We start from the raw sequence: 24,661 nt of genomic DNA on the forward strand, positions 1-24,661 counted from the left end.
ATCCATTGAAGCAATATTAAACGATGGCATAAAATATATGGGTATGTTTTGAAAATAGGGAAGAGAATTTTCAAAGGGTTTGCCCTTAGCTGTGGCTCTAGCCTGATAGAAAGCACATGCGTCAGAGATGTGGAAGCTGCAGAGACTTCTCAGCTTCATAAACAGGTCAACAACAAAGAAGTCAGCCTGCCTGCAGCGCTGCCCGATTGGCATCCATTGTGCAAGCTTGTTCAATATTTGCTTTCTCCCCCTAATGTAACCATTAACTCCTGTTTACTTTAGGCTGAGGTTGAAGGGAACACTGTCTTTCTTCCCTGCTATGCAAGGGCACAGTGCTGTGCTGATCCAAACTGATCAGAGAATCTTTCCTGATCAGCATTATTCAAAGGCTCCAAGGGGGGGAGGGGAAGAGAGACAAACCCAAACTGAAAAACAAAGCGAGAGGGAGAGAGAGAAAAATGAGCAAAGAGAGCAGGATTGACAGAGAGGAAAGCGGGAGAAGAGGCTCTCCCCACTGAAGTGCCTCCATTACTATCATTTATTTAGCCTTTACTTCCAGCTGTAGAGCTCTCTTCATAAGGCTGAAATTCTGTGCCTCTGTGTGCTGAAGGGAAGGTGGATGTTATAGGCACAGAGAGCAGGCATCAATGGCATTACCATTAAAATTCCAGCCAAACAGAATTTACCAACTAAGGAATTATTGGTAGAAAAATAAATGTGCCTAAAATTAGGTAGGCTGTCAGGCCTTAAGCTTGTCTCTTGAAACTATGTACAGACACTACGTTAGCAGCTAAACTACACCCCCAAAACAACTGGAGGTAAAATCTGAAGGAGCGTCTGGCAAGAGATAGCATGAAGCCCGTACCGTTCATACTATAACATAAGAGATGCTATGCTGGGTCAGACCAAGGTCCATCTAGTCTAGCATCCTATCTACAACAGTGGCCAATCCAGGTCACAAGTACCTGGCAGATCACTTCCTCTGGCAACAGATTCTACGGGCTTGACAGTGCACTGAGTGTAAAAGTACTTTCTAAGATCTGTTTGAATCTGCTGGTTGTTAGTCCTCACAATCAGCCAAAGACTGGATTCAAGATCTCTGGTGTCCAAGGTTAAAAGCCTGGAGCTAAAAGTATTGTGCTTAATCACCAGAAGGCATTTATGTTGAAATCACTTTGAAACCATTACTTACCACAGCGATTACAGGAATGAGCACTCCCAGGTTCCCTGCACTACTGGATGCCTAAGAAAGAAAAGCAAAGGATCTTCAGAAAGTGAGAGAATTACACAAAACAACAGACAATACATAAGTGGGTGCTGTGCATTATACAGAACACTTAGAGCAATGTAGTAAATCCTTACACCAGGTCAGAATCCGAGCACATAAAAATGACATAAGAACATAAGAAATTGCTATGCTGGGTCAGACCAAGGGTCCATCAAGCCCAGCATCCTGTTTCCAACAGAGGCCAATCCAGGCCATAAGAACCTGGCAATTACCCAAACACTAAGAAGATCCCATGCTACTGATGCAATTCATAGCAGTGGCTATTCCCTAAGTGTAATTGATTAATAGCCATTAATGGACTTCTCCTCCAAGAACTTATCCAAACCTTTTTTGAACCCAGCTACACTAACTGCACTAACCACATCCTCTGGCAACAAATTCCAGAGCTTTATTGTGCATTGAGTGAAAAAGAATTTTCTCAGATTAGTCTTAAATGTGCTACTTGCTAACTTCATGGAATAAAAGACTTATTTACCACATACACCTACCAAAAGAAAATACCTACAGATCAATACGCAGAAGGATTTGTCCAGCTACATTTGGGACTTAACTAGACAAATCTTCAGTTTAAATATTTCCTCCCTGCTGTCCAGATAATTTTTAGCTGGAAAAGTCCTTACCCGGCTAAAACTTATTTGGATAAAAAAAAAAAAAAAAAAAAAAAAAAAAAAAAAGAGGTGCTCTGGGAGTGGAGCTTACACTTAGCTGGATGTAAAGTTATCCAGGTACATGTGCCCACAGAGCTTTAGTCTTCTCAGGCCCAATCCCCCACTGAGAAACTCCACCTTAGGCATAGCACCAAGCTGCCACCCCACCCCCACCCCACCAAGCTCCCCAAAATATGTTAAACAGCTCAAGGAACTTCCCCCATCTCCACCTCACCTGGCATCCAGCTAAACCTCCTATGCCACCAGGAACGCTGCGATCATAGTGCACTCCCGGCGGCGTGGGGGGGAGGGGCGGGCAGGAGGGTTTCTGTTTGGTTTACAGGTGGAAGGATGGGCTTTAGAAGGGGGCCCAGAGACCACTGATATATTTGGAATAAGGTGGAGGGGGCAGAGACGTGGGAGTGGGGAAGCTCCTCAGGCCAGTAGGCCACAATGTTTAATATAATATAATGTGGGGTTTGGGAGGGAGGAGGGTGTTCAGGTGCTGTGAGGTGAGCTGGAGTTTCTCAGTGGGGGGGGGGGGAGAAAAGCCCCCTCAAGCCCACAAAACTCTTATTAACTTTTAATTTGCAGTCATTTAACCCAGAGAACTTTTTTCAAGTATATTCCATGGGACATTTATCCCACTAAATACCCCAGACAATGTATTCATCTAACTGTAGCTTTTCTGAATATTAGCCTTTTGGACAACAAATATTTCATAGTATCTGAAACTCAACCCCCTTTCACAGTGCAATGGAAACCTCTTACAAGAAGAAATCGGCTTGTTTATTTTAAAGCCTTTATAGTCCACTTATCTTGATGCCTTTGGCTTAACATAGAAAGCTCGGAGAGATAAAGACCTCCAGGCTCATCCAATCTCTGCCCCTTTCCCCTATTTAGTGCAATCCCCTAGGCCCTGCATGAGCTCTGGCTGGTGTGCTGTAACAGGGACAAGTTGAGCAGACGGCCACGGTACACAGCCATTCATGGATGAAGGAACTTCAAATTTCCACAGGACAGGGAGCCACCAGCGATAGTTGAGGAGGGGATTCCCCTGCCTCTCCTGCCAATGTTGCTAGGGAATTGAAAATGGCCACTGTTTCTGCGCACTGGGGAAAGCCTCCCTGCTAGACCCTGTCATCAGTGAGACTCGTTCTACTGGGGCGTCCATGCTCAATGCAGACCTCCGAACACCATGCCGCTTTTGCTGCAGGCGCATGCTGTTCCTTCCTGCACCCGCAGCACCACCAGCACCTCATCGGTAAGCAGGGGAACAATCCCTCACAGTGCCATGGAGCCAACACCCGGTCTCCCCCGCAGGCAGAGAAGCTGCTGCAAAACCCCATCACTGAGCTTCCCGAGCTGCTGAGGTAGCTCCCCACCCCAATGCTGCACAGATTCCTCTATCTAGCTCCCTGTTCTCTCTCTTTTTTTTTTTTAAACTCTCCAAGAACAAATAAAGATTCATACAAACCAATAAGTATTGGTGCAGAGGTTCTGGTTCCAGGAGTGCAGGCCGCATGGCAGATCAGAAAAGAGCCAGACCACTGGCTATATCAGTGACCTCCTGCCAAACTTTAGCGACCCAGCCCAAGACAAACTGTATAAAAGGGATATTTCCCTGCTCCACTAGGTTTGCAGTGTAGAACTACCAGCAGAATCCACCGCTGTCTCATCATAGATTAGGGATCTAGACCACCAGATGTCCACCCCCACGGGCCTCCGGACCAAGTTATCAGAAAGTCACCAACCCCACCTGCTTGTCCGCCTCAAACCAGGGGATATGGCTCCATCAGGATCTCACAAAATCCTGGGCGGATAGGAAAATTGGTTCTTACCTGCTAATTTTCTTTCCTTTAGTCCAGACTCCTGGGTTTTGCCTCTCTTCCAGCAGATGGAGACAGAGAAAGTTTCACAGGTACCGCCTCTTAACCCAGTGTGCCACCTGCGGTCCCTCAGTATTACTAAGTGCTCAGGAAGGAAATAGTCAAAAAACTTCTAATAAACGAATGCTACAATATCCCCCAAACAAGCAGAGGAAGAAGGAAAAATTCATAACTGAGAATTAAAACCAATTTTGGAACATTAATTGTAAGGAGCAATCAGAAACCTGTGCCATTCCTCAGAATTATATATAGTAGACAGATTGAGCGGACTCTCCAACTCTCCTTTCTCCCCCCCAGGCAGAACTCTGGACTGATCTATGGTACTACAGCTAAGAACCAATTTTCCTTTCCCTGTACGTTCTCAGATCAGTTCAGACTCTTAGGATGTAGCAAAGCTTCCTTAACCGGGGTGGGACTGTGAGAGTCCCATTTGAAGTACACTTTCACCAGACCTGCTGACATCCCAGGAGTCTGGACTGATCCGGGTACGTACAGGGAAATGGATTTAGCCATGTTAAAATAGATGAATACAGCTAGATGAGGCTACCCATATTAATTTATAGCAAATGCCTGGTTTATCTGCAGGACAATAAAGTATATCTTCCTTTTCACCCATTTCCAGCAGCACACTCCCCCTAGCTCTTGCAACAGAAGGCAAAAATCACCTCTGCCACAGAAGAGTTTGTGAAAGTTGCCGGTGCTTAGCCCAGCTGACTATTCTCCAGGGTGTTCAAGTCATGGCAATACCAAAGGCAAAGCAAGGCACAGCTCTTGGAGGGGTAAAGGATATTCCTGTTCATACCACAGATCAGTCCAGACCAGTGGGTTTTGCATCCCTACCAGCAGATGGAAGCAGAGGACAAAATTTTGAGGCACTGCTACGTAACCAAGAGTGCCACCCGCAGCCCCTCAGTATTTCTCTGTCTCCAGCAGATGGTAGAGGTGCAATCAAAGCGGACTAATGCGGGATCCTGCATGGTGTGTGCACATATATTTATGCCTGCTTGGCAGCCGGTATAAATATGTACACATATACTTTCAGAAATATGAGTGTAAATGACTTTCCTACCCCAACCTCGCTCCTGAGGACATGTAATATCGCTTTTCACGCACACACAAATATTTTACCAGATCAATATTCAAAGGCTCTGTCCAGCTAAGGTTTGAATATTTCCCCTGCCGGGTAAACTACGCACACAATTTGTGCAGATTAAAAAAAAGAGGTGGCACTGAAGGTGTTTAACCAGTGTACGTAGATATTGAGCACGGTCCAGCTATAATTAAGCATGTTAAGTTCGTTTGGAAAAATACTTGTTTTAAAGTTATCCTGCTTTCCTTATCCGGGTAAGCCCCACTGACTATCCAGATAAAGTTACATGCATAACTTTACCCGGATAATTGACCTGCTCCTCTCTATGGGGCCTTTTTTCAAAAAGCCACATAATAGAAAGTAGGAAGCTCCTTCTGTGCCTGTGAACTTTCAGTCAATTCTCAAACGATGACTATCTGGGTAGCTTCCCATTGAAAATTCCCTAGCTTATAGTCTATGGATGGGTAACTATCCACATTACACACCTTTGCTGAAGTATTCAACAGATATGCGCAGTTCTCCCCCAGCCAAGTCTCATGTCACTGGGTGGCTGAATTTAACTGGGCAACTTTCTAACAAGGGATCTAATAACTTCCTGATCCTCTTTAAAAATTGCCCTCTATAAGGCTCACGCCTGCACAGAAGAATTTTTGTAGCATTTGAAAGTGTACTAAAACCATGCACAGCAGTAAATGCTCTTGGAATCGTACCCAACATCTCCAGAGTTGGCTTGAATATCTTTTTGCAGCAAAGGAAATAAAGTCATGGACCAAATATCTCCCAGCTCGGAAATCTTGCAGAACTGAGGTCTTACTGTTTGATTTGTGACATGAAGGAATACTTTCCAAGAATTCCTCTCTCTTTAAATCCCAGGGTACTTGGATTACTCACACACAGAGGGCCTACCTTCAGAGCTGGTCCTTTCTCACTCGCCCTCTCACTGGCTCGCTTTCCTTCAAGCCCCAGCTGAACAAACAACTCCAGCAGGTTCATCAGGAGCTCATCCACCAAGTGCTCACCTTGGATATTGGCAGCAATGTTAGCTAAGGCATTAATGACAGCTAAGGAACAGTGCCTGAAGAAAGAAACAAGCAATGAGGATCTGACGCTATGTGAGAGAGTGAGCATCATCAATTATGTGAGAGGGAGGACAGTGCAAAAGGAGCACGGAACACAAAGGAAGCATCATCCCTATGTGAGAGCGAGCACCTCACACAGAGAGCACCGCCCACTATCTGAAAGGGAGCACTGCAAACTCAGGGAGTCTCACCGGCTGTGTGAGAGGGAGCACTGCACACCCAAGGATTATCACCCGCTATGTGACAGGGAGCATTGCACACCCAGGGAGTGTCACCTGCTATGTGAGAGGGAGCACTACACATAGAGGGAGCATCACTGGATAGACTTAAAGAAATCTTGGGCAAACAGGAGCTCAGCACAGGCTGTGCCTAAAGCAAATCATGCAAAAGAGGAGAGGAGCCAGGCACAAAGGATTTCTGACTGCACACTTGCTACGGTACATCAAAGAGCAGCATGACAGGAGAAAAGGAAAATTGATTCTCACCTGCTAATATTCATTCCTGAAGTACCACAGATCAGTCCAGACAAGTGGGTTTATGCATCCCTACCAGCAGATGGAGGCAGAGAACAAACGTTTGAGGCACTGCTACTTAACCGAGAGTGCCACCTATCCCTCAGTATTGACCTATACCAAAGCCAAGATGTCTACCTGAAAAAACACCAATAAACCTTGGGCGAACAGAGAGAAATTTGGAGCCCCCTAAAACTAGGCCGCCTGGAACTTCCTGGGTAAAGGCCTCTTGGTCCCTGCCTCCTTCCTGGCTAAATAGGCCTTATGCAGGAGAAGGATAAAGTCCGCTGAAAAAACCTCTGGATCCAAAGAACAAGGGTCCTGGTCCACGACCCCCTGAGGGTCTTCCCATCCCCTGCCACCAGCAGGGTTCTGCTCAGTGGGAAAGAGCATGGGCGGGGAGTCCTGAGGCTCTGAAACAGTAGCCTGACTCCCAGCACATGAAGACAAAATGGCCGCCGGCTCCTCTGACCCCCCCCCCCAGGGTCTCCAGAACCGGCCGAGCAGACCTTGTGCTCATGCCACCCATCCAGTGATCCTGCGGAGGACGCAGCCTCTCTGGAGACACATTCCAGGCAAAACGCAGCTGAAGTGAGCTGAGTCTGTTTCAATCTGCAGCCTTGACAAACTATGCCGTGCTGCGCGGTAGGCGGCATGCTGGCGCAATTGGTCCTAAAAAGAGCCCCTATCAACACAAAGTAACAGCGGAGCTGACCAGCACTGAAAAAGGCACCCAGCCCAGACAGAGCAACAAATTTGGCCCCATTCACCCTTACCTGCCTCCCGGCAGAGAAAATAAGACAGCCGCTCAACTGGTGCTTCAGCTCTGCTCCTACTGCAGCTGTCTTACTGTTTCTTTCTTTTTTTTTTTTTAAACTTAAAGAACACACACACAGACACCAGGAAAGGGAAGCAAACCAAAGGAAAATTGGTTCTTACTTGCTAATTTTCATTCCTACAGTACCACAGATCATTCCAGACTCCTAGGTTTTGCCTCCCTTCCAGCAGATGGAGACAGAGAAATTTTCACAGCCATCGGCACAAAACCTTGTGTACTACCTGCAGTCTTTCAGTATTACTATGTACCCAAGCTAAGAGAACAACACTTCTAAGAAATTTATGAAACAACCTTCCCCAAACGAGAGGAGGAAAGAGAAAACAACTCATAATTATGGTAAATACTGAAAATTTTAAGGAGGGCCTCCTTGGAGCAGAAGTCAGCTGGAGAAAGCACAGCTGGGAAATCCCCTCCCCCCGCTGCAACCTGTACCTTAGCAGTGAATTAATCCAAAATGGCCGTTCCCGCACTCAGCGCTGGGGAGAAAACAAATAAAATGAACACAACCGCTGCCGTTGTAAAATCTTTTTCTCTTTTTTTTAAACTTTAACAAAGACAAAGGCACACAGAAAATAAAAGGATTAGCCTTATTTGAAGTGACAAAGGCTCCTCCCCTTTCTCCTGGAGGTGAAAGAACTTAACTACCAGCTTTCACCTCCGGCGTTGACCAGAGAGCAATTTAGAGTCTTCAGCCCCTGCTCGTCCATCTCTACAACCAGGAGGGATGGTCAACCTCCTGGGAGAGAATCTCCGCTTGAAGCAAATGAAGTAAATTCTCTTGTAATCTATTATTTTTTATGTATTTATTTTTTGAGGTTCAGAACTGCAGGTTTTGCACCTCCTCCATCTACTGGAGACAGAGAAATACTGAAGGACTGCAGGTGCTACACCAGGTTTTATGCCGGTGGCTGTGAAAATTTCTCTGTCTCCATCTGCTGGAAGGGAGACAAAACCCAGGAGTCTGGACTGATCTGGGTATATACAGGGAAAATAATTCCTTGCTTCTGGAAGGAGGCTGAACACTGAGGGTGCCAGGGACCCAGAGGGGATGAGGGAATCAGGACCCCTGGCTTTCACCCCCCCCCCCCGCCCCTGACTAAGAGGGACGAGCCAGAACAGGTATCACCCCCCCCCCCCCTCTACCCGAGGGTTGGCCCACGAAGGAATCTAACACCTCGGGGAGCTGAAATCTCTTCTTTTCTCTTTTTTTTTTTTTTTTGAAACTCCAGACTGCAGGTTTGCACCTCTACCATCTGCTGGATTCAGAGAAATACTGAGGGACTGCAGGTGGCACTCTCAGTCATGTAGTAGTGCCTCAGCCTCCATCTGCTGGTAGGGATGTATAAACCCACTTGTCTGGACTGATCTGGAGTACGAACAGGAATGGGCTATCAATAGAACTCTGCCATTTTTGCTATCATTTACCCTGGAAGCAGAATTCATTACATAATGTAAATGTCTTAAAGTCCTAGCTAGAAAAGCCTTGGTCAGCTATGTGCAATCACAATTCTACTGCAGCATCCGAGCAGGACACCACTTCACAAGAAGGTTACCTGTATCCAGCATCTTTGTAATCTTTTGTGGCAGAGTAAACGACAGAGCTTGCTTTCACGCTGATCTGCTGGAAGAGGTTCCAGACTTCCTGGTAAATATATTGCTGCCGGGAAACAAAGCCGTATAAACTGGAGCTCACAATGAAAAACAAGAGACAAAAAACAAAAGAACTCCAGTGCCTCTCCATGCACCACTTAAGGACACAAGGAAACTCCTGCCTAAATGCCCTCCAACACCAGCGCTCTGCATAACCACAGAAAAGGTGAACAGGAGGAATGAATACAGATGCGTGGAAAGGGAAACTCACGAGTCATTAATACATCACTGGCCTGGAAAAGTGGATGCAAGTTGAGCATTCTGTCTGCTGTACACAGGATCTGCACAGCCCACTGTCTGTCTGTGCCTGTTACAGCCCCCTCGTTCCTTACACTGCCAGTGACCACGTCCTGACAGATAGCAGTACTAGCATGGCGCTCTGCCCTCACAGGCCCCTCACTACTTACACTGCCAGGGATCACTATGTCTTGACAGAAAGCAGCATTGGCATGCTGCTCTGCCCCTCAAAGACCCCTTGCTCTTTTCACTGCCAGACAGTGGTATTAGCATGGCACTCTGCCCCTCACAGCCCCCTTTGCTCCTTACATTGCCAGTGATCACCATGCAGCCAAGCTGATCGATGATAAGCACATCCAGCTGGGATGGAGGCTGGCAGAATTTCTGCTGCAGAATTTGCAGGATGGGCTCCATCACTTTTGGAGTGTCCCTCAGTGCGACAGCAATGTGCCCCAGAGCGCGGATTGTGTGGTCAGGAATCAAATGGGCATCTCTAAAAATGGAATATATAAAACACACAAATGGATTATATGGGGAACACAGCAGACAGTACACACATGTACACAAAGACACACATACACTGTAAACACCAGAAAACAGTGCAACCTGGAATTTCATTTTTAAAAAATCTGATACATAAATACAGACACATAAAGATACATTCACACTAACAACCATGAATAAGGCATGGATCAGAGCTCGACCATCCACAGAACAATGAATGCACTAACATCCAGGTACTGATATACTGGTGTTTCTTTATATGAAAAAACAAGAGATGTGATGTCATGGAATCTGATACACAACATCGCATACACTAGTATCTCGTTTACATAGGAAGAATAGCGCTGAATGCAAGAAGAGGCCACAGTGCTACTTACTTCTCGTTCTCCTGAGATATGTAGAGACGATTGGACAGACTGGCTAAGAAGGCCTCGACAATGACAGGGTCTATAGTTAAACCTGCATTCAAACACCTGTAGAAACCAGTAAAACCAGTACAGTTAGTCTTTGATTAGTCAACTTGTAAATCTCTTCTGCAAATATTTTCATTTGAAATCTTCAATTCTCAACTGCTAAGTGCCTTGTTGGCTTCATGCCAAACTTCCAAAGATCCTGCATTTGAACAGGGACCCCCTCTGACACTACCCCTGGATCCTGTGTCTCAACAGGGGCCCTCTGACACTAACCCTAGACTCTGTGACTTAACAGACACTATGGAGCCGACACAGCTCTTTCCTCACCGGCAGATGTTCTCGATGGCGATATCTCGCAGCTGCTCATACATGGATGGCTGGCTCTTCTTGCCGGACATCACACTCATGGTGGGCTCAGAGTGCTCGTTGGTGACACTTATCTTTATGTCATTGCTGCTGGCTAAAAACGCAGAGAGGTCAGGAAATGTATGTCCTATTTCTGAAGCAAGCTGGGAAGGGATAATATCTCCCAAAACTCACATCATTTACTCTGTACACACTGCTTATTAAAAACTCTTTTCATTTGGGCCCTTACAGATACTGTAAGACCACTCTGAATTCTCAGTAGAGCTTAGATCACCTTGCAGAGGGCTCAGAGAACATCTTCACCCAGAGGTGGCATCACAAACATATTTACTACTATAGAGAAATGACCAAGCAAGATGCCAGAGTAATACATGAAGCATTACCAGCAGCTTGTCCACTAGCAATGCTACATTGATGATCCTGCCTTACAGTACTGAGGGGTCACAATGTCTGCCACACACACCCACTGCAGTATCTGGGCCATGTGCAGCCGTCACTGTCTATTTGCAATGTAATCTATGTATGCATGGCTGTGACAGGCTGGAGTAATAAAGGGACGGTTGTGAGGAATTTGGCTGAAGTAAATCTTGTTCTCCTATTAGCATAGCTGCTCCTTTAGCTTAGTAGCAGAGTCCTTGGTTAAATTCAGAGATCGCCAGTTGGAAAAATAAGCTGCGGCACTGTGGAGTGCCCAGCTAATATGGCGTCTTCATGTACGCTGGCGGTGGTGAACATGGAACCTTCACAGTAACTAACATCTATCCCAATTTCAAGCACATAAAAGATGATGGCAGATACAGATTCAAGGCCCACCTAGTCCCTATCCAATGCTGCAGAGCCTCCCTTCTTGGGCTTCACCTTCACTTTCTCATCACTAATGATCTCTTGTGCTTATCACAGGCTTTACTCCTCACTCCCCCTGCTAAAGATCTCCTATGCTTATCGCAGGCTAGTGTGATTTCTGTTTTTATCTCCACCACCTCCCCTGAAATACTGCATCCACCACCCTTTCTATGCAGAAATGTTTCTCTCTGTTTCTCCTCAGTCTACTCCCCTTCCAGCCTCATACAAAGTCTTCTTCTTGTAGAATTGCCTTTCCACTTAATGTCTTTAAATGTCTCTTTCATTCCCCCACTCCCCACCCCCCAGTGCACCGGTTTAGATCTTTAAAGGAAAACTGGTTCTTACCTGCTAATTTTCGTTCCTAAAGTACCACAGATCAGTCCAGACTCCTAGATTTATGCATCCCTACCAGCAGATGGAGACAAAGAAAGTTTTATTGACACTGCCTCCTGCAGTTCCTCAGTATTGACCTGTACCAAAGCACAAAAAACTGTAAAAACACCAACAACTCAACAAATTTACAAAAACCTTTCAACAAGACTGTATTCCATATCATGAAAAAAATCACAAAAAACTTTATTCCCTACCAATAAACCTTAGCTGAGTGGACAACTTTCCACCTCCTCAGATCAGGCGGGTTCTGGACTGATCCGTGGTACTACAGGAATGAAAATTAGCAGGTAAGAACCAATTTTCCTTTCCCTGTATGTACCCAGATCAGTCCAGACTCCAGGGATGTACCAAAGCTCCCTACTTAGGATGGGACCTAGAGAGTCCTGCTCGCAAGACACTCTCGCCAAACGACCGAGACTCTGGATCTCCCACATTCAGACGATAGTGCCTTGCAAATGTATGCAGTGACTTCCAATTTGCCGCTCTACAGATTTCCTGCAGCGAAACCAACTGAGCCACCACACACAAGGCCACCTGAGAACGCGTAGAGTGCGCCCGCAAGCCTTCAGGCAGCTGATGCCCCTTGAGAATGTATGTCGACCCAATAGCCTCCTTGAGCCACCTCGCAATGGTAGACTTGGAAGTCTGGGTACCTCTCTTCGAACTGCTCCATAAAACAAAAAGATGGTCAGACTTCCTAAACTCATTTGTTACTTTGAGATATCTCAACAAAGCTCTGCGGATATTCAAAAGCTTAAGCTCCCGCGAATGAGGTGCGGTAGAGTCCAACTCCGGGAATGCCGGAAGCTCCACCGTCTGATTCACATGAAACACTGATACTACCTTCGGTAAAAATGAGGGTACCATCCGCAAGGACACTCCTGAGTCCGTAATCTGAGGAAATGGATCATGGCAAGACAAAGCCTGCAACTCAAAGATTCTCCTAGCTGAACAAATGGCCACTAGAAAAACAACCTTTAGTCAAATCCTTAAGCATCACTCTCTGAAGAGGTTCAAAAGGTGCCTCACACAAGCCTCCGAGAACCAGATTAAGTTTCTATGATGGACAAACTCTCCTCATCGGAGGGCGCAAATTCTTAACCCCATGAAGAAATCTAACCACATCAGGATGAGAAGACAGTGTGCAACCTTCTACTTTCTCATAGGCAAGCCAGAGCTGCTGCCTGGACCCTAAGAGAGTTGAGAGCCTTGACCAAACCTAAAGAAAGGATAAAATCTGAGATACCAAAGACCTTAAGGCCTGCACTTCATTAGCTATACACCAGGACTCAAAAATCTTCCAGACCCGCACATATGATAACGAAGTAGATATCAGTCTAGCCTGAAGCAGGGTAGCAATGACCGGCTCTGGATATCCTCTGCATCTCAAACACCGCTTCTCAAAAGCCAAGCTGCTAGACCAAAGTGAGCAGCCTGGTCTGAAAATATGGGGCCCTGCTGAAGAAGGCCTGGAAGATGGCTGAAGAGTAATGAACCATCCACTACCAAGTTGATTAGATCTGCGAACCATGGCCGGCACAGCCATTGTGGGGTTACCAACACCACCTCGCTCAGGTGTCTCTCTATCCGACACAACACTGTCTACCAGAGGCCAAGGGGGAAATACGTAAAGCAGAACCTCCCGAGGCCAAGCTAGAACCAGGGTGTCGTTTCTCTCAGCCCCATTCTCTCATCTTCGATTGAAAAACCAAGCCGCCTTCACATTGAGACAAGTCGCCATTAGATCCACATGGGGCAGCCCTACCTCTCCCGGATGAGCTGCATCGCCGTTTCTGATAGCTCCCACTCCCCTGGATCTAGAAAACTGCGACTTAGAAAATCTGTCTGGACATTTTCGACCACTGCGATGTGTGAGGTCGCTATCCATTCCAAGTGTTGCTCCACCCAAAGGATTAGCTCCTGAGCCTCCTGGGCCACCACTCGACTTTTGGTTCCTCCCTGCCGATTGATGTAAGCAACGGCCATCGCATTGTCTGACAAGACTCTCACTGAACGACCTTGTATCAAAGGCAGAAATGCAGGTAATGCTAAACGCACTACTCTGGTCTCTTACTGACTGATAGACCAAGGTGCTTCCTTCATGGACCAAGGTGCTTCCTTCATGGACCAAGGGCCCTGGGCCGACTGCTGCTGACATACAGCTCTCCATCCAGAGAGACTGGCATTGGTAGTAAAAATCACCCAATCTGGGACCTCCAGATCGACACCACGAACTAGATTGCACGTCAGCAGCAACCAAACAGACTGTCTCATGCAGAACTCTTGAGAGGTAAGGGTAGATGGAACTCCTCTGAGAGCAGATTCCACTGCACCAACAGAGCTCTCTGTAGCAATCTCATATGTGCAAAAGCCCATGGCACTAACTCCAGCGTTGAAGCCATCAAACCCAAGACCTGCAAATAATCCCAGTCTCTGGGTATCGATAACTCCTACAAGCACTGTACTTGACTCTGCAACTTGCAAACCCACTCCTCCATGATAAAAGTCCTTGCCTATCTGCGTGTTCAACTGAGCTCCCAAATACTCGAGGGTCTGAGGCGGAACCAAGTGACTCTTTGCTAAATTCACCACCCAGCCTAGAGATTCCAGAGTATCTATTATCTTCTGCACTGAATGGAGACAAACATCCTCCAACATTGCCCTGATAAGCCAGTCATCCAGATAAGGGTGCACCAGCTCTCCCTCGCCACAACCACCAGCATTACCTTGGTGAATGTGCAGGGCACCTTGGACAACCCAAAGGGAAGAGCCTGAAACTGGAAATGCTGCCCCAGCACCATGAACCACAGAAACCTCTGATGATCCAGGCGAATGGGAATGTGCAGGTACGCCTCTATTAGATCCAAAGAGGCCAGAAACTCTTCCTTGCGCACTGCCACAATTACCGACCTCAGGGTCACCATCTGGAATCTCGGGACCTTCAACAACACATTCACCCTCTTTAAGTCCAGAATTGGACGGAAAGTGCCTTCTTTCTTTGGAATGACAAAGTAGATGGAATGCCTTCCCTTGCCTCGCTCACCCTTGGGAACTAGAATCACTGCCCCTAACATCTGCAACTGGTCTAACGTCTCTCACAACACCTGCTTTTCCACTGACCCGCAGCGGAACACTAGAAACAAGTCGCGAATGAATTGAGCAAATTCTAATGTGTAACCTTCTCTTACTACGCTCAGTTATCTTGGCCCACTCCCCATAAAACCGTGCTAATCGGTCCCCTATAAAGGAAATGGCGGAGTGGACCGGCCTCACACCTCATTGTGAGGATTTGGCCCCTGTAGCTCCAGCTCCTGTGGAAGCTCTGAAGGACTTTCGGCCTCTTTGAAAGGACTGCCCCCAGGACTGACCTCGGGGAAAGAGCTGCTTCTGAGAAACTGAGGCTCCCCTCACAGGACGAGACCTCCTAATGTCAGGAAAACGCGACCAAGTCTGAAAAGAAAAAAAACTGCTTGCTGTTAAGGCTTGTTCTCCGGCAACTTGTGCACCTTATTCTCTCCCAGATCTTTCATCAATTGCACCAGATCCTCTCCAAACAAAAGGCTTCCCTTAAACGGTAAAGAACCCAACTGGAACTTAGAGGACACAGCTGCTGACCAGTTATGCAGCCACAACAACTGCCTGGCTGACAGTGCGGATCCCATGTCAGACGAAGTTCTCACCAAGTCATATAAGGCATCCGCAACATACACCACCGTCGCCTCTAAGCACTCAGCTTTATCTGCCTCATCACCAGACTTCACCTGTCCATCCTGAAGTTGCTGTAGCCAATGCAGGCAAGCCCTTTGCTTGAAGTAGGAGCAAATGGCCACCCGCAAGCTCAGGGCCGACACCTCAAAAATCATCTTGAGGTGAATCTCCAGCTTCCTATCCTGGACATCCTTCAAAGCCACGGAACCCATGACTGGGATAGTTGTCTTCTTTGTGACTGCTGACACTGCAACACTTTTGGAAGAGAAAAAACTTCAGCATCCATTCATGGAAAGGACAGAGCTTCACCATTGCCCTTCACCGACTTTGCCTTCGCCCTTCACCAACTTATGATAGGGAAAGGCCCTCGCGGGACCCCTAAGACCATCCAGGACCAGGTCCACCCTTTCCATGTCCGAGTCTTCTTGCGGAACCTTCAGCCCAAGCTCCTCTAGAACCTGAGAAATCAAAGGGACCAAGTCCTCCCTACGGAACAAGTGGATTACCTTGGGGTCATCCTCCTCAGAAATTGGGACTTCTTCTGGAAACATCCCGTGGAATTGTGCTGGACACGTCCAGATCAACACTGGCGACAACAATGCACCCTGAGCCCCGGGGGGGGGTCCCTCCTGACTCAACTGACTAATCCGAATAGGACCCAGCAAATGCTGAACCAAGGAAGGCCTCTTACTGCGGGACTGCCCAGGTCTAGAAGCCAAGCCCAGACCCATGGGAGGCCGAGACTGGGACCCCAGCCCTGCCTGCTGAATCAAATAGACTTCATGAAGAAGTAAAACAAAATCCGCTGAGAAAGGCCAAGGATCAGCTGGCAACTGCATGGACCCAGCATTAGAGGACCCAGTCAGAGGCAGATCTGAGGCAGCCACCTCATCTGTCCTCCCCTGCTCCTCCACCCAGCACGGTTGAACTGGGGAAAGCCTCGGGGGAAATCCCCCCTTCCTCAGTCGGCGTGGTTGGCGCCACATGACAATCCAAGATGGCCGCCATCCGGAGGGAGAGGACCCAATGCGCACTGGCCTCTGGTGCACAGGAACAGCCGCTGCAGGAGAGAATCCACACCACTTTTTTGTTTCAGGGCTGCCGGGGTCACCAACTGTCCCTCTCCCTCTGATACGCGAGCCGCACAGAGCCCGAGATGGCTCAGACGCACCAGTACCGCTCCACACATGCAGCACACTGAGCCGTGTACCATTATCTAAACGGTGGGGAAAAAAAAATCCCCCTGCTGAGGCCAAAATGCAGCGATAAGCAGGAGAGGCAAAGGAAGCCCTTCTCCTTTTACCTCCAATCCGACGAGGAGAGAGCCGTCCCAGAAAACTCAAGCCTCCTCAGTCCTTGACTTTTTTTTTTTAATTAAACTTTAATCAAAACTAGCAAAACTCTGGATTGAAAACAGAGCTGTCAGCACCAGATCAGCCCAATTTTTTTTTTTTTTTTATGTTAAATCTGTTTTTATTATAAATAATGAACATTTCCAAAGCATAACATTTGGTACATATTTTCTTAACTCTATCCATATTTTTACCCCTCCTCCCATAACCCTACCTCCCCCCATCCCTCTTTCCCTCCCTGCATCGAAGAAGCACAAGGATCACATATCAAATATCTATACGATTTAAAAAAAGACTTTTAGATTCATGTGGTAAGGTTAGAATAAAGGGAAGCCAGACTGCATTTATTGCTCTTTTTTTTTTTTTTAAAGAAAAGGAGAGGCAAGCTGCAGAAAAAGAACCAGCTGCCCAGAGCCCACAGCCGCCTGAGCAGCCTCGTGAAGGGGAGGGATCTGGACCACCAGATTTACACCCCATGCAATAACGGAGCAGGAACAGGGAAGGATCCACCAGGACCCAAAAACCCCTGGGAGGAAGGCCCAAAAAATCAAAGTTCTCTCCAGACTACAGAACTGCAGGTTTTGCACAAACCACCATCTCTTAGAGATACAGAAATACTGAGGAACTGCAGGTGGCACCAGAGATTATGTAGCAGTGTCACTAAAACTTTCTCTGTCTCCATCTGCTGGCAGGGATGCATAAACCCAGGAGTCTGATCTGATCCAGGTACGTACAGGGAACTCTCAACTTTTAAGGATTATGGTACAAATTCTGCACTATTGTGGTAGCCCTGCTCTGGATGGTCACTACACCATCCATATCCTTTCGGAGAAACAAGCTCCTGAATTGCGCACAGTACCCCAGAAGAGACTCCCCAGTGATGTGCACAGAAGTTGGGACCTGCATCCCTTTTACCTGCATGGAACTGGCTGTGGTACTTGTAGAGTTTCACAAGGACTGGTGATGGGATCACAAGGAAATCCCTCAGAGACGGTGTCACTGAATGAACCACAACAGGGAAGCGCTCACACAAGCGGCCCAAACCCTGAGTACAGAAGGAGAAATACATGAAGACACAGCTGTTATACTGAAGGATTTAATTAACTTCACTTTATGGCCTGGACTGAGAAACTGAGCAGCTAAAAGCTTCAATTTACCCATGAGCATCCCTTCTGCCCCCAGTTCTCCCCAGTTAGAAAAGACAGAATAGCAGAGGCTCAGAGAGGTCTCGAGAGACCTCGGGCTTCTGTTCTGGGTGCAGAGGGATGGAGGGCCTGTCACTGATGGGAGGCCAAGCACTGTACTCCTGCAGTTTTAACCCCTTCACAGTCTGCAGTCAGGCCAGACTCATGGCTCACAAGTGATGTTGACAAGAAGCAGGAGTCAACCAGCAGAGTCACTCTTACTATCAGTGTTGAAGTTTGCATCATCAAAAAAATCACAATACTTACACAGTCTGCAACTTTTAACCCCCCAAAACTGTAGGAACTAAGTGTCAAAAGCCTTACTTGGAGTGGTGTCAGTTCCTGACAGAAAACCATTGAGCACCATCAGCAATCAGAGCCCACCAGGCTTCCTCTGCCTCCCCCCAGAGAAGAGAGTGCTAAATCCCACTCAGCCTCCCCCCTCAGCCTGGAGAAGAGAGAACTAAATCCCACTCAGTCCCCCTTCCCCCCTCAGCCTGGATAAGAGAGAACTAAATCCCACTCAGCCTCCCCCAGAGAAGAGAATGCTAAATCCCATCACGTATCTCTGGAGAAGAGAGTGTGCCAAATCCCACTCAGCCTCCCCCCCTCCCCTCCCCAAGCCTGGAGAAGAGAGCGCTAAATCCCACAAGGCCTCCCTGGAGACAGCAGCATTAAGTCCAGAATGTCCTTTCCCTTCAGTCCCCTGGGCTCAAACCTGTAGGCAGCAGATAAGCAGGGGCATGTGTGCAATGATGACTTTGCTGGACGTCTTAGACTGCAGTTTTTCCGACAGCTTGATGCAGAGGTTTTCTGCACCTTGAATCCAAAACAGAAATACGAGAGATAAAAGTGAATTTTCAGAAAGTCTGCGGGTTCCTGAAGCTAATTTTCACAAAGATACTGCACGAGCCCTTTCCCCTTGAAACCCGCCGTTAAAAGTCCCTGGGCATATTTGTAGCTGCTGTTAATGTGGGTTGCAAGGGGGGGAGGGGTAAACCAATGAGATTTGTCCAGCTAAATTCGGAACTTAGCTGGATAAACCTGGAGTTTTAAATATCCTGCCCTGCTGAAGGGTGGAGTCACCAGCCGGATAAAAAAAAGAGGCAGGGCAGGACTTAAATTTACCCAGCTAACAACGAATATCAGTGCTAGCCGGATAAAATTATCTGGCTAAATCTGGTAAAAAAAAACAAAAAACAGCAGGCCTAACATTAAGCAGATAATTTTTTTAAAAAGCCCCAAACCCAGCATGACAAGCAGGTATCGATCCACTCCCACCTTCTCCTAAGTGCAATAGAGCCGACAGCTCACTTCTCTCCAGGTGAAGAGACCAATCCCCTTTCAGAACACAAGTAACTTTATCTTCCTAAAGTTAAGCAGACAAAGTTGTTTGTTTCTGAAGGGAGATTGGTCCCTTCACTGACAGTTGTCTGTGAAGGGACCTTTTCACCAACTTACATGCAATGCTACAAGGAGTCTGCATTCACCACCACCATACACAGCGAGAGCCCCCGGCCAGCCAGAGATGATCTCTTGAGCCCTGGAGAAGCCAGCATGTGGAAGAGGACTATCATGGAGTCGGTGCTTCCAGCAAGAGCAAGCACCTCTTAGTGACTGTATCGAGCATTTCAACCAAAGACCCGAAGCTTTCCATGAAAACTATACAGAGAGAGGGGCAGGACTGAAAGAGTAGGACTATTTTGTAGCCGGCAGATGACCTGCAGTTTGGTCAAGGCTTTTCAAAGGAGTTGCAAGGCAACTCCTTTGTAATGTGGCAAATGTAAGACAAAAGTGAGCAAACCAGGAGAAGGGAAAAGGAGCCATTTAGGCAGGCATAAAACTGCTGAGGCAAACATAAAAGCCAACATAATAAGCACAGCTTTTGGGATTAAAATGTCTTTATTAAACTTTGATTTCCCATCATGGAGTCGCAGGCATTCCCCTCACATTCTAGCCAACAAGACTTTAACCTGCAAGATAAGGGTCCTGGCGCTCTCACCTTGCTCATCCTTGACAGCCCACACCATGAGGTCCACACAGGCAGCGTTGGCCTGGCAACGCAGCTTCAGGGGGCTCAGCTCATTCTGCAGCCGCTCCACATCATGCAGGATCTTCTGCAGCTCCGCCTGGCTGCTGTTAAATTGCTCCAACACAAAGTCATGGATTTCCTTAACGAAGAAGGTCTGGAGATCTGAGAGCCCAGAAGACAGAGACCGGTGTTAATGGGTCTTGAGACCTCAGGACAAGGAGACAATGGGAAGAGCAACAATTAATTATTGCACCACAGACTCACAACAAGCCAAACAGACCTCAACTTCACTGCGTTTGACTAAGATAATACTCTATAGAAGCCAGGGTCTGAACCCTGCGGTAGTCACATACACTGCAGTATTCTGTTCAAAGCACTTCAAGCACAGAATTCTCCAATTCTATTTTATCTATCTCGGAGAGATAAATTTATCATACCAGGACATTACAGGCTGCTGAGCACCACCAAGCCAGACAGGTCCAGATAAAAAGCAGCACTTCTGTCCAACCAGCAGTCCTCAGCCTGCAAATTAAAATATCTAGCACAGAGCAGCTTTTTAGCCTGAGCTGGTAACTTGACTCGTGTGCACCCCATCACAAAATGTGCACCATGTGTGTGTACATGTATGTAAACGTGCATCATTACATGGCTCTTCTGTGCACCCACATACAGGGCCAATTTCCAAACCCGCAGGCTCTGAACCAGTTCTGAAAGGGAAAGGGTGAGCGTGCGTTCCCTAGGAAAACATCCCTGCAGAGATCTGCACCCGCTTTCTCCCCGAGATCTGAAAATGCAACCTTTCCCCAGGCTTCCCTACTTCTTACTCAAGTAAATGCAAGGGCATTATTGATCTCCGCATAATCGTTCAGGCCAGGCAATCTTAAAACAGTCAATTTACCCAGGAACATGACTTCTGAAAATTGCACGGACAGAGCTTAGCCGAACAGGTAAATCTTGTAGAAAAGAAGATTAAATGAAAATTGCTCGTTTTGTATAGCTGCATAATTCCTAAAACTAAGAAACTTTTTCAAGAAAGCAGAATTTATGAAGAGAAACCACACTTTTCAGTAGAAGGATTCCTTTTCCAGCCTCTTTTTCCCTCTGCCTGGATCATGGCTGCCCTATTTTATAATACAGATTGCTTGCTTCTGCTTAAGAACATAAGAAATTGCCATGCTGGGTCAGACCAAGGGTCCATCAAGCCCAGCATCCTGTTTCCAACAGAGGCCAAACCAGGCCACAAGAACCTGGCAATTACCCAAACACTAAGAAAATCCCATGCTACTGATGCAATTAATAGCAGTGGCTATTCCCTAAGTAAACTTGATTAATAGCAGTTAATGGACTTCTCCTCCAAGAACTTATCTAATCCTTTTTTAAACACAGCTACACTAACTGCACTAACCACATCCTCTGGCAACAAATTCCAGAGTTTTATTGCGCGTTGAGTGAAAAAGAATTTTCTCTGATTAGTCTTAAATGTGCTACTTGCTAACTTCTGGAATGCCCCCTAGTCCTTCTATTATTTGAAAGTGTAAATAACCGATTCACATCTACCCATTCTAGACCTCTCATGATTTTAAAGACCTCTATCATATCCCCCCTCAGCCGTCTCTTCTCCAAGCTTAAACAGCCCTAATCTCTTCAGCCTTTCCTCATAGGGGAGCTGTTCCATCCCCTTTATCATTTTGGTTGCCCTTCTCTGTACCTTCTCCATCGCTTCATTTCCTCCTGTTCCTTTGAGTTTTCAGCTCAATCAGAACCAGCACAGGCATCCTGGTGTTATTCGCCCAATCCCTTCATCCAATCATTTCTACAAGAGTCCTTGGACAGCGCTCCTTCCAAAAGCCTGCAATCATGGGCCCTGCCTGGGAAATGCCCTCTGCATTACACTCAAGAGCAGATCACTTAACTTTCTTTTTTTTTTTTTTTTTTTTTTTAATCTGTTAATTAGTGTGTAAAGGAAAATCGGTTCTTACCTGCTAATTTTTGTTCCTGTAATACCACAGTCCAGACAACCGGGTTATGCATCCCCACCAGCAGATGAAGGCAGAGAACAAAACTTTGAAGCACTGCTTCATAAACGAGAGTGCCACCTGCAGTTCCCTCAGTATTGACCCTTATCCAAGCCAAAAAGTAGACCCCATTCCCCCCTTTTTAGGGTGAACAGGAAAAATCTAAACACAGGGTTGGAATCCCCTGAACTAGAAAGCCAAACACTGTCAGGCAAAAGCCTGCTAATGCTTTCTCAGAAAAAGAAATTCAACTTTTGTGAAAATAAAAGCACCTGCTGTACAATGGCAATCCTTCACCAGGAAATTCAGTTTTTCGACAGCAACAACAGGGTGGGTCTCTGGACTGATCTATGGAATTACAAGAACGAAAATTAGCAGGTAAGAACCAATTTTCCTTTCCAGAACATACCCAGATCAGTACAGACAAGTGGGATGTACCCAAGCACGCCTATACCGGGTGGGCACCCGAAAGACATGGTCTTAACACCCTCTCACCAAAAGACTCATCCTCCTGTGCTCGAACATCCAAACAGTAATGCTTGGTGAAAGTATGTAACGAAGACCACAGCATGGCCCTAAATATCTCCTGAGGGGACACCAACTGACATTCCGCCCAGAAGACTGCCTGTGTCCAAGTCGAATGCACCTTGAGGCCCATCAGAATTTCACAACCCTTACAGATATAGGCCGAACAAATGGTCTCCTTCAGCAATCTAGAAATTGTAGCCTTAGAGATTTTCTCCCCTTTTTTTGCTCCACCAAACACAAATAGGTGATCTGACCTCCGAAAGCTATTAGTGACTTTCAAATAACGCAACAGCATGCAAAACACATCCAGGAGATACAGATCCCTATCTGAGGAATGCATGAGACCATTCAGGAAAGGCCGGCAGCTCAACAGTCTGATTCACATGAAAAGAAGACACCGCTTTTCGGTAAAAAGGGAACCATATGTAAAGTCATCCTGTCTTCCGCAATACACAAAAATAGATTGTGACAAGAAAGCACCTGAAGCTCGGAAATCCGCCTGGCTGAACATATAGCCACCAGGAAAAATGTCATCAAGTCCTTCACGGAAGCCCATCTTAAAGGCTCAAAGGGCGCGCTACAGAGACCCCGCAAGAACAAGTTGAGGTTCCAATTTAGACACAACTTCCATACCGGAGGCTGCAAATGCTTAACTCCCTTCAGGAAACGCATGACATCAGGATAAGCGGCCTAAGATCTTCCCCGGATTTTGCCCCGCAGACAACCCAAGGCTGAAACCTGAACATGAAGCGAACCGTATGCTAGACCTTTAGACAAGCCCTGTCGCAAAAAGGACAAAATACAAGAGACTCCTACTGACAATTGTTCCAGATTCTGTCGTAGACACCAGGACTCAAACACCTTCCAAACCCTACCATATGCCAAAGACGTAGGTGGTCTCCTAGCCTGGAGCATAGTGGAGATCACTAGTTCGGAATATCCCTTCAGATGCAAGCGCCGCCTTTCAAAAGCCAAGCCAAGACACAAAGGTGATCTTCCAGATCCGAAAATATCGGTCCATGCCACGGCAGGTCTGACAGATGAGCCAACCGCAGAGGCCCGTCAATCGCCATATACACCAGATCTGTGAACCATGGATGTCGAGGCCACTCCTTTGCCACTAGCACCATTGTCCCTGGATGCGACTCTATGTGCCGTAACTCTCGGCCGATGAGTGCCCATTGAGGAAACACATACAGAAGAATCCCGGTAAGCCATGGGCACACCAGAGCATCTAGTCCTACAGACCCGGGCTCCCTTCGGTGACTGAAGAATCTTGCGGTCTTTGCATTGGCCCGTGTTGCCATGAGGGCCAACTGAGGAAGACCCCACCTGGCACAAATGTGATTCCAGGCTCCTGGGGACAATTCCCACTCCCCAGGATATAGTTGTTGTCTGCTGAGGAAATCCGCCTGCATGTTGTCCACTCCCACAACATGCGAGGCCGCAATCCCCTCAAGATGACACTCTATCCACACAAACAATAGCTGAGTCTCCCAAGCAACAGCCTGACTCTTCACCCCTCCTTGGCGGTTGATGTATGCCATTGTTGTCGCATTGTCTGAAAACACTTGCACCATCCGTTCCTGGACCACTGGCAAGAATGCCTCCAGGGCTCTGCATACAGCTCCTCGCCTCCAGACTATTGATCAACCAGGACACTTCCACTGTTGACCAAAGACCCTGGGCAGACTGATTCAGGCACACCGCCCCCCCAGCTCTTGAGGCTGGCATCTGTGGTCACCACCACCCAGTCCAGAGCCTCCAGGTCCACTCCTTTCTCCAAGTTGCTCCTCGATAGCCACCATAAAAGACTGGATCTGGATTCTCCTTGAAGAGGCAACGGCAGATGATACTCCTCCGACAACGGATTCCACCTGGACAAAAGAGCTCTTTGTAAGGGATGCATGGGAGCAAATGCCCACGGAACCAAATCCAACGTTGAGGCCATGGAGCCCAATACCTGTAAGTAGTCCCACCCTTGGCACTAACAGACTCAAGAGCAACATCACCTGCGCTTGCAACTTTGCCAATCTGTTCACCATCAGGAACACCCTGCCCTGATGGATACTGAAGTGGGCACCTAGATACTC

At 47.1% G+C, this 24,661-nt stretch overlaps 1 protein-coding gene across 3 annotated transcripts in view; it reads right to left on the reverse strand.

The window, feature by feature from the left end:
• Positions 1-24,661, reverse strand: part of PI4KA (phosphatidylinositol 4-kinase alpha) — a 171,623-nt gene that overhangs the window by 122,708 nt on the left and 24,254 nt on the right. For all 3 annotated transcript variants that reach the window (XM_029619781.1, XM_029619780.1, XM_029619783.1), the window contains 9 exons: positions 19,996-20,187; positions 18,712-18,812; positions 17,725-17,854; positions 10,475-10,607; positions 10,112-10,207; positions 9,540-9,723; positions 8,897-9,000; positions 5,821-5,989; positions 1,193-1,243 (listed from right to left, as the gene is read on the reverse strand). In XM_029619781.1, coding sequence (XP_029475641.1) covers positions 1,193-1,243; positions 5,821-5,989; positions 8,897-9,000; positions 9,540-9,723; positions 10,112-10,207; positions 10,475-10,607; positions 17,725-17,854; positions 18,712-18,812; positions 19,996-20,187 — 1,160 coding nt within the window. The remainder of the gene's footprint in view (positions 1-1,192; positions 1,244-5,820; positions 5,990-8,896; positions 9,001-9,539; positions 9,724-10,111; positions 10,208-10,474; positions 10,608-17,724; positions 17,855-18,711; positions 18,813-19,995; positions 20,188-24,661) is intronic.

This window comes from Rhinatrema bivittatum, chromosome 11 (assembly GCF_901001135.1).
Source record: "Rhinatrema bivittatum chromosome 11, aRhiBiv1.1, whole genome shotgun sequence".
In the NCBI taxonomy this organism is placed as follows: domain Eukaryota; kingdom Metazoa; phylum Chordata; class Amphibia; order Gymnophiona; family Rhinatrematidae; genus Rhinatrema; species Rhinatrema bivittatum.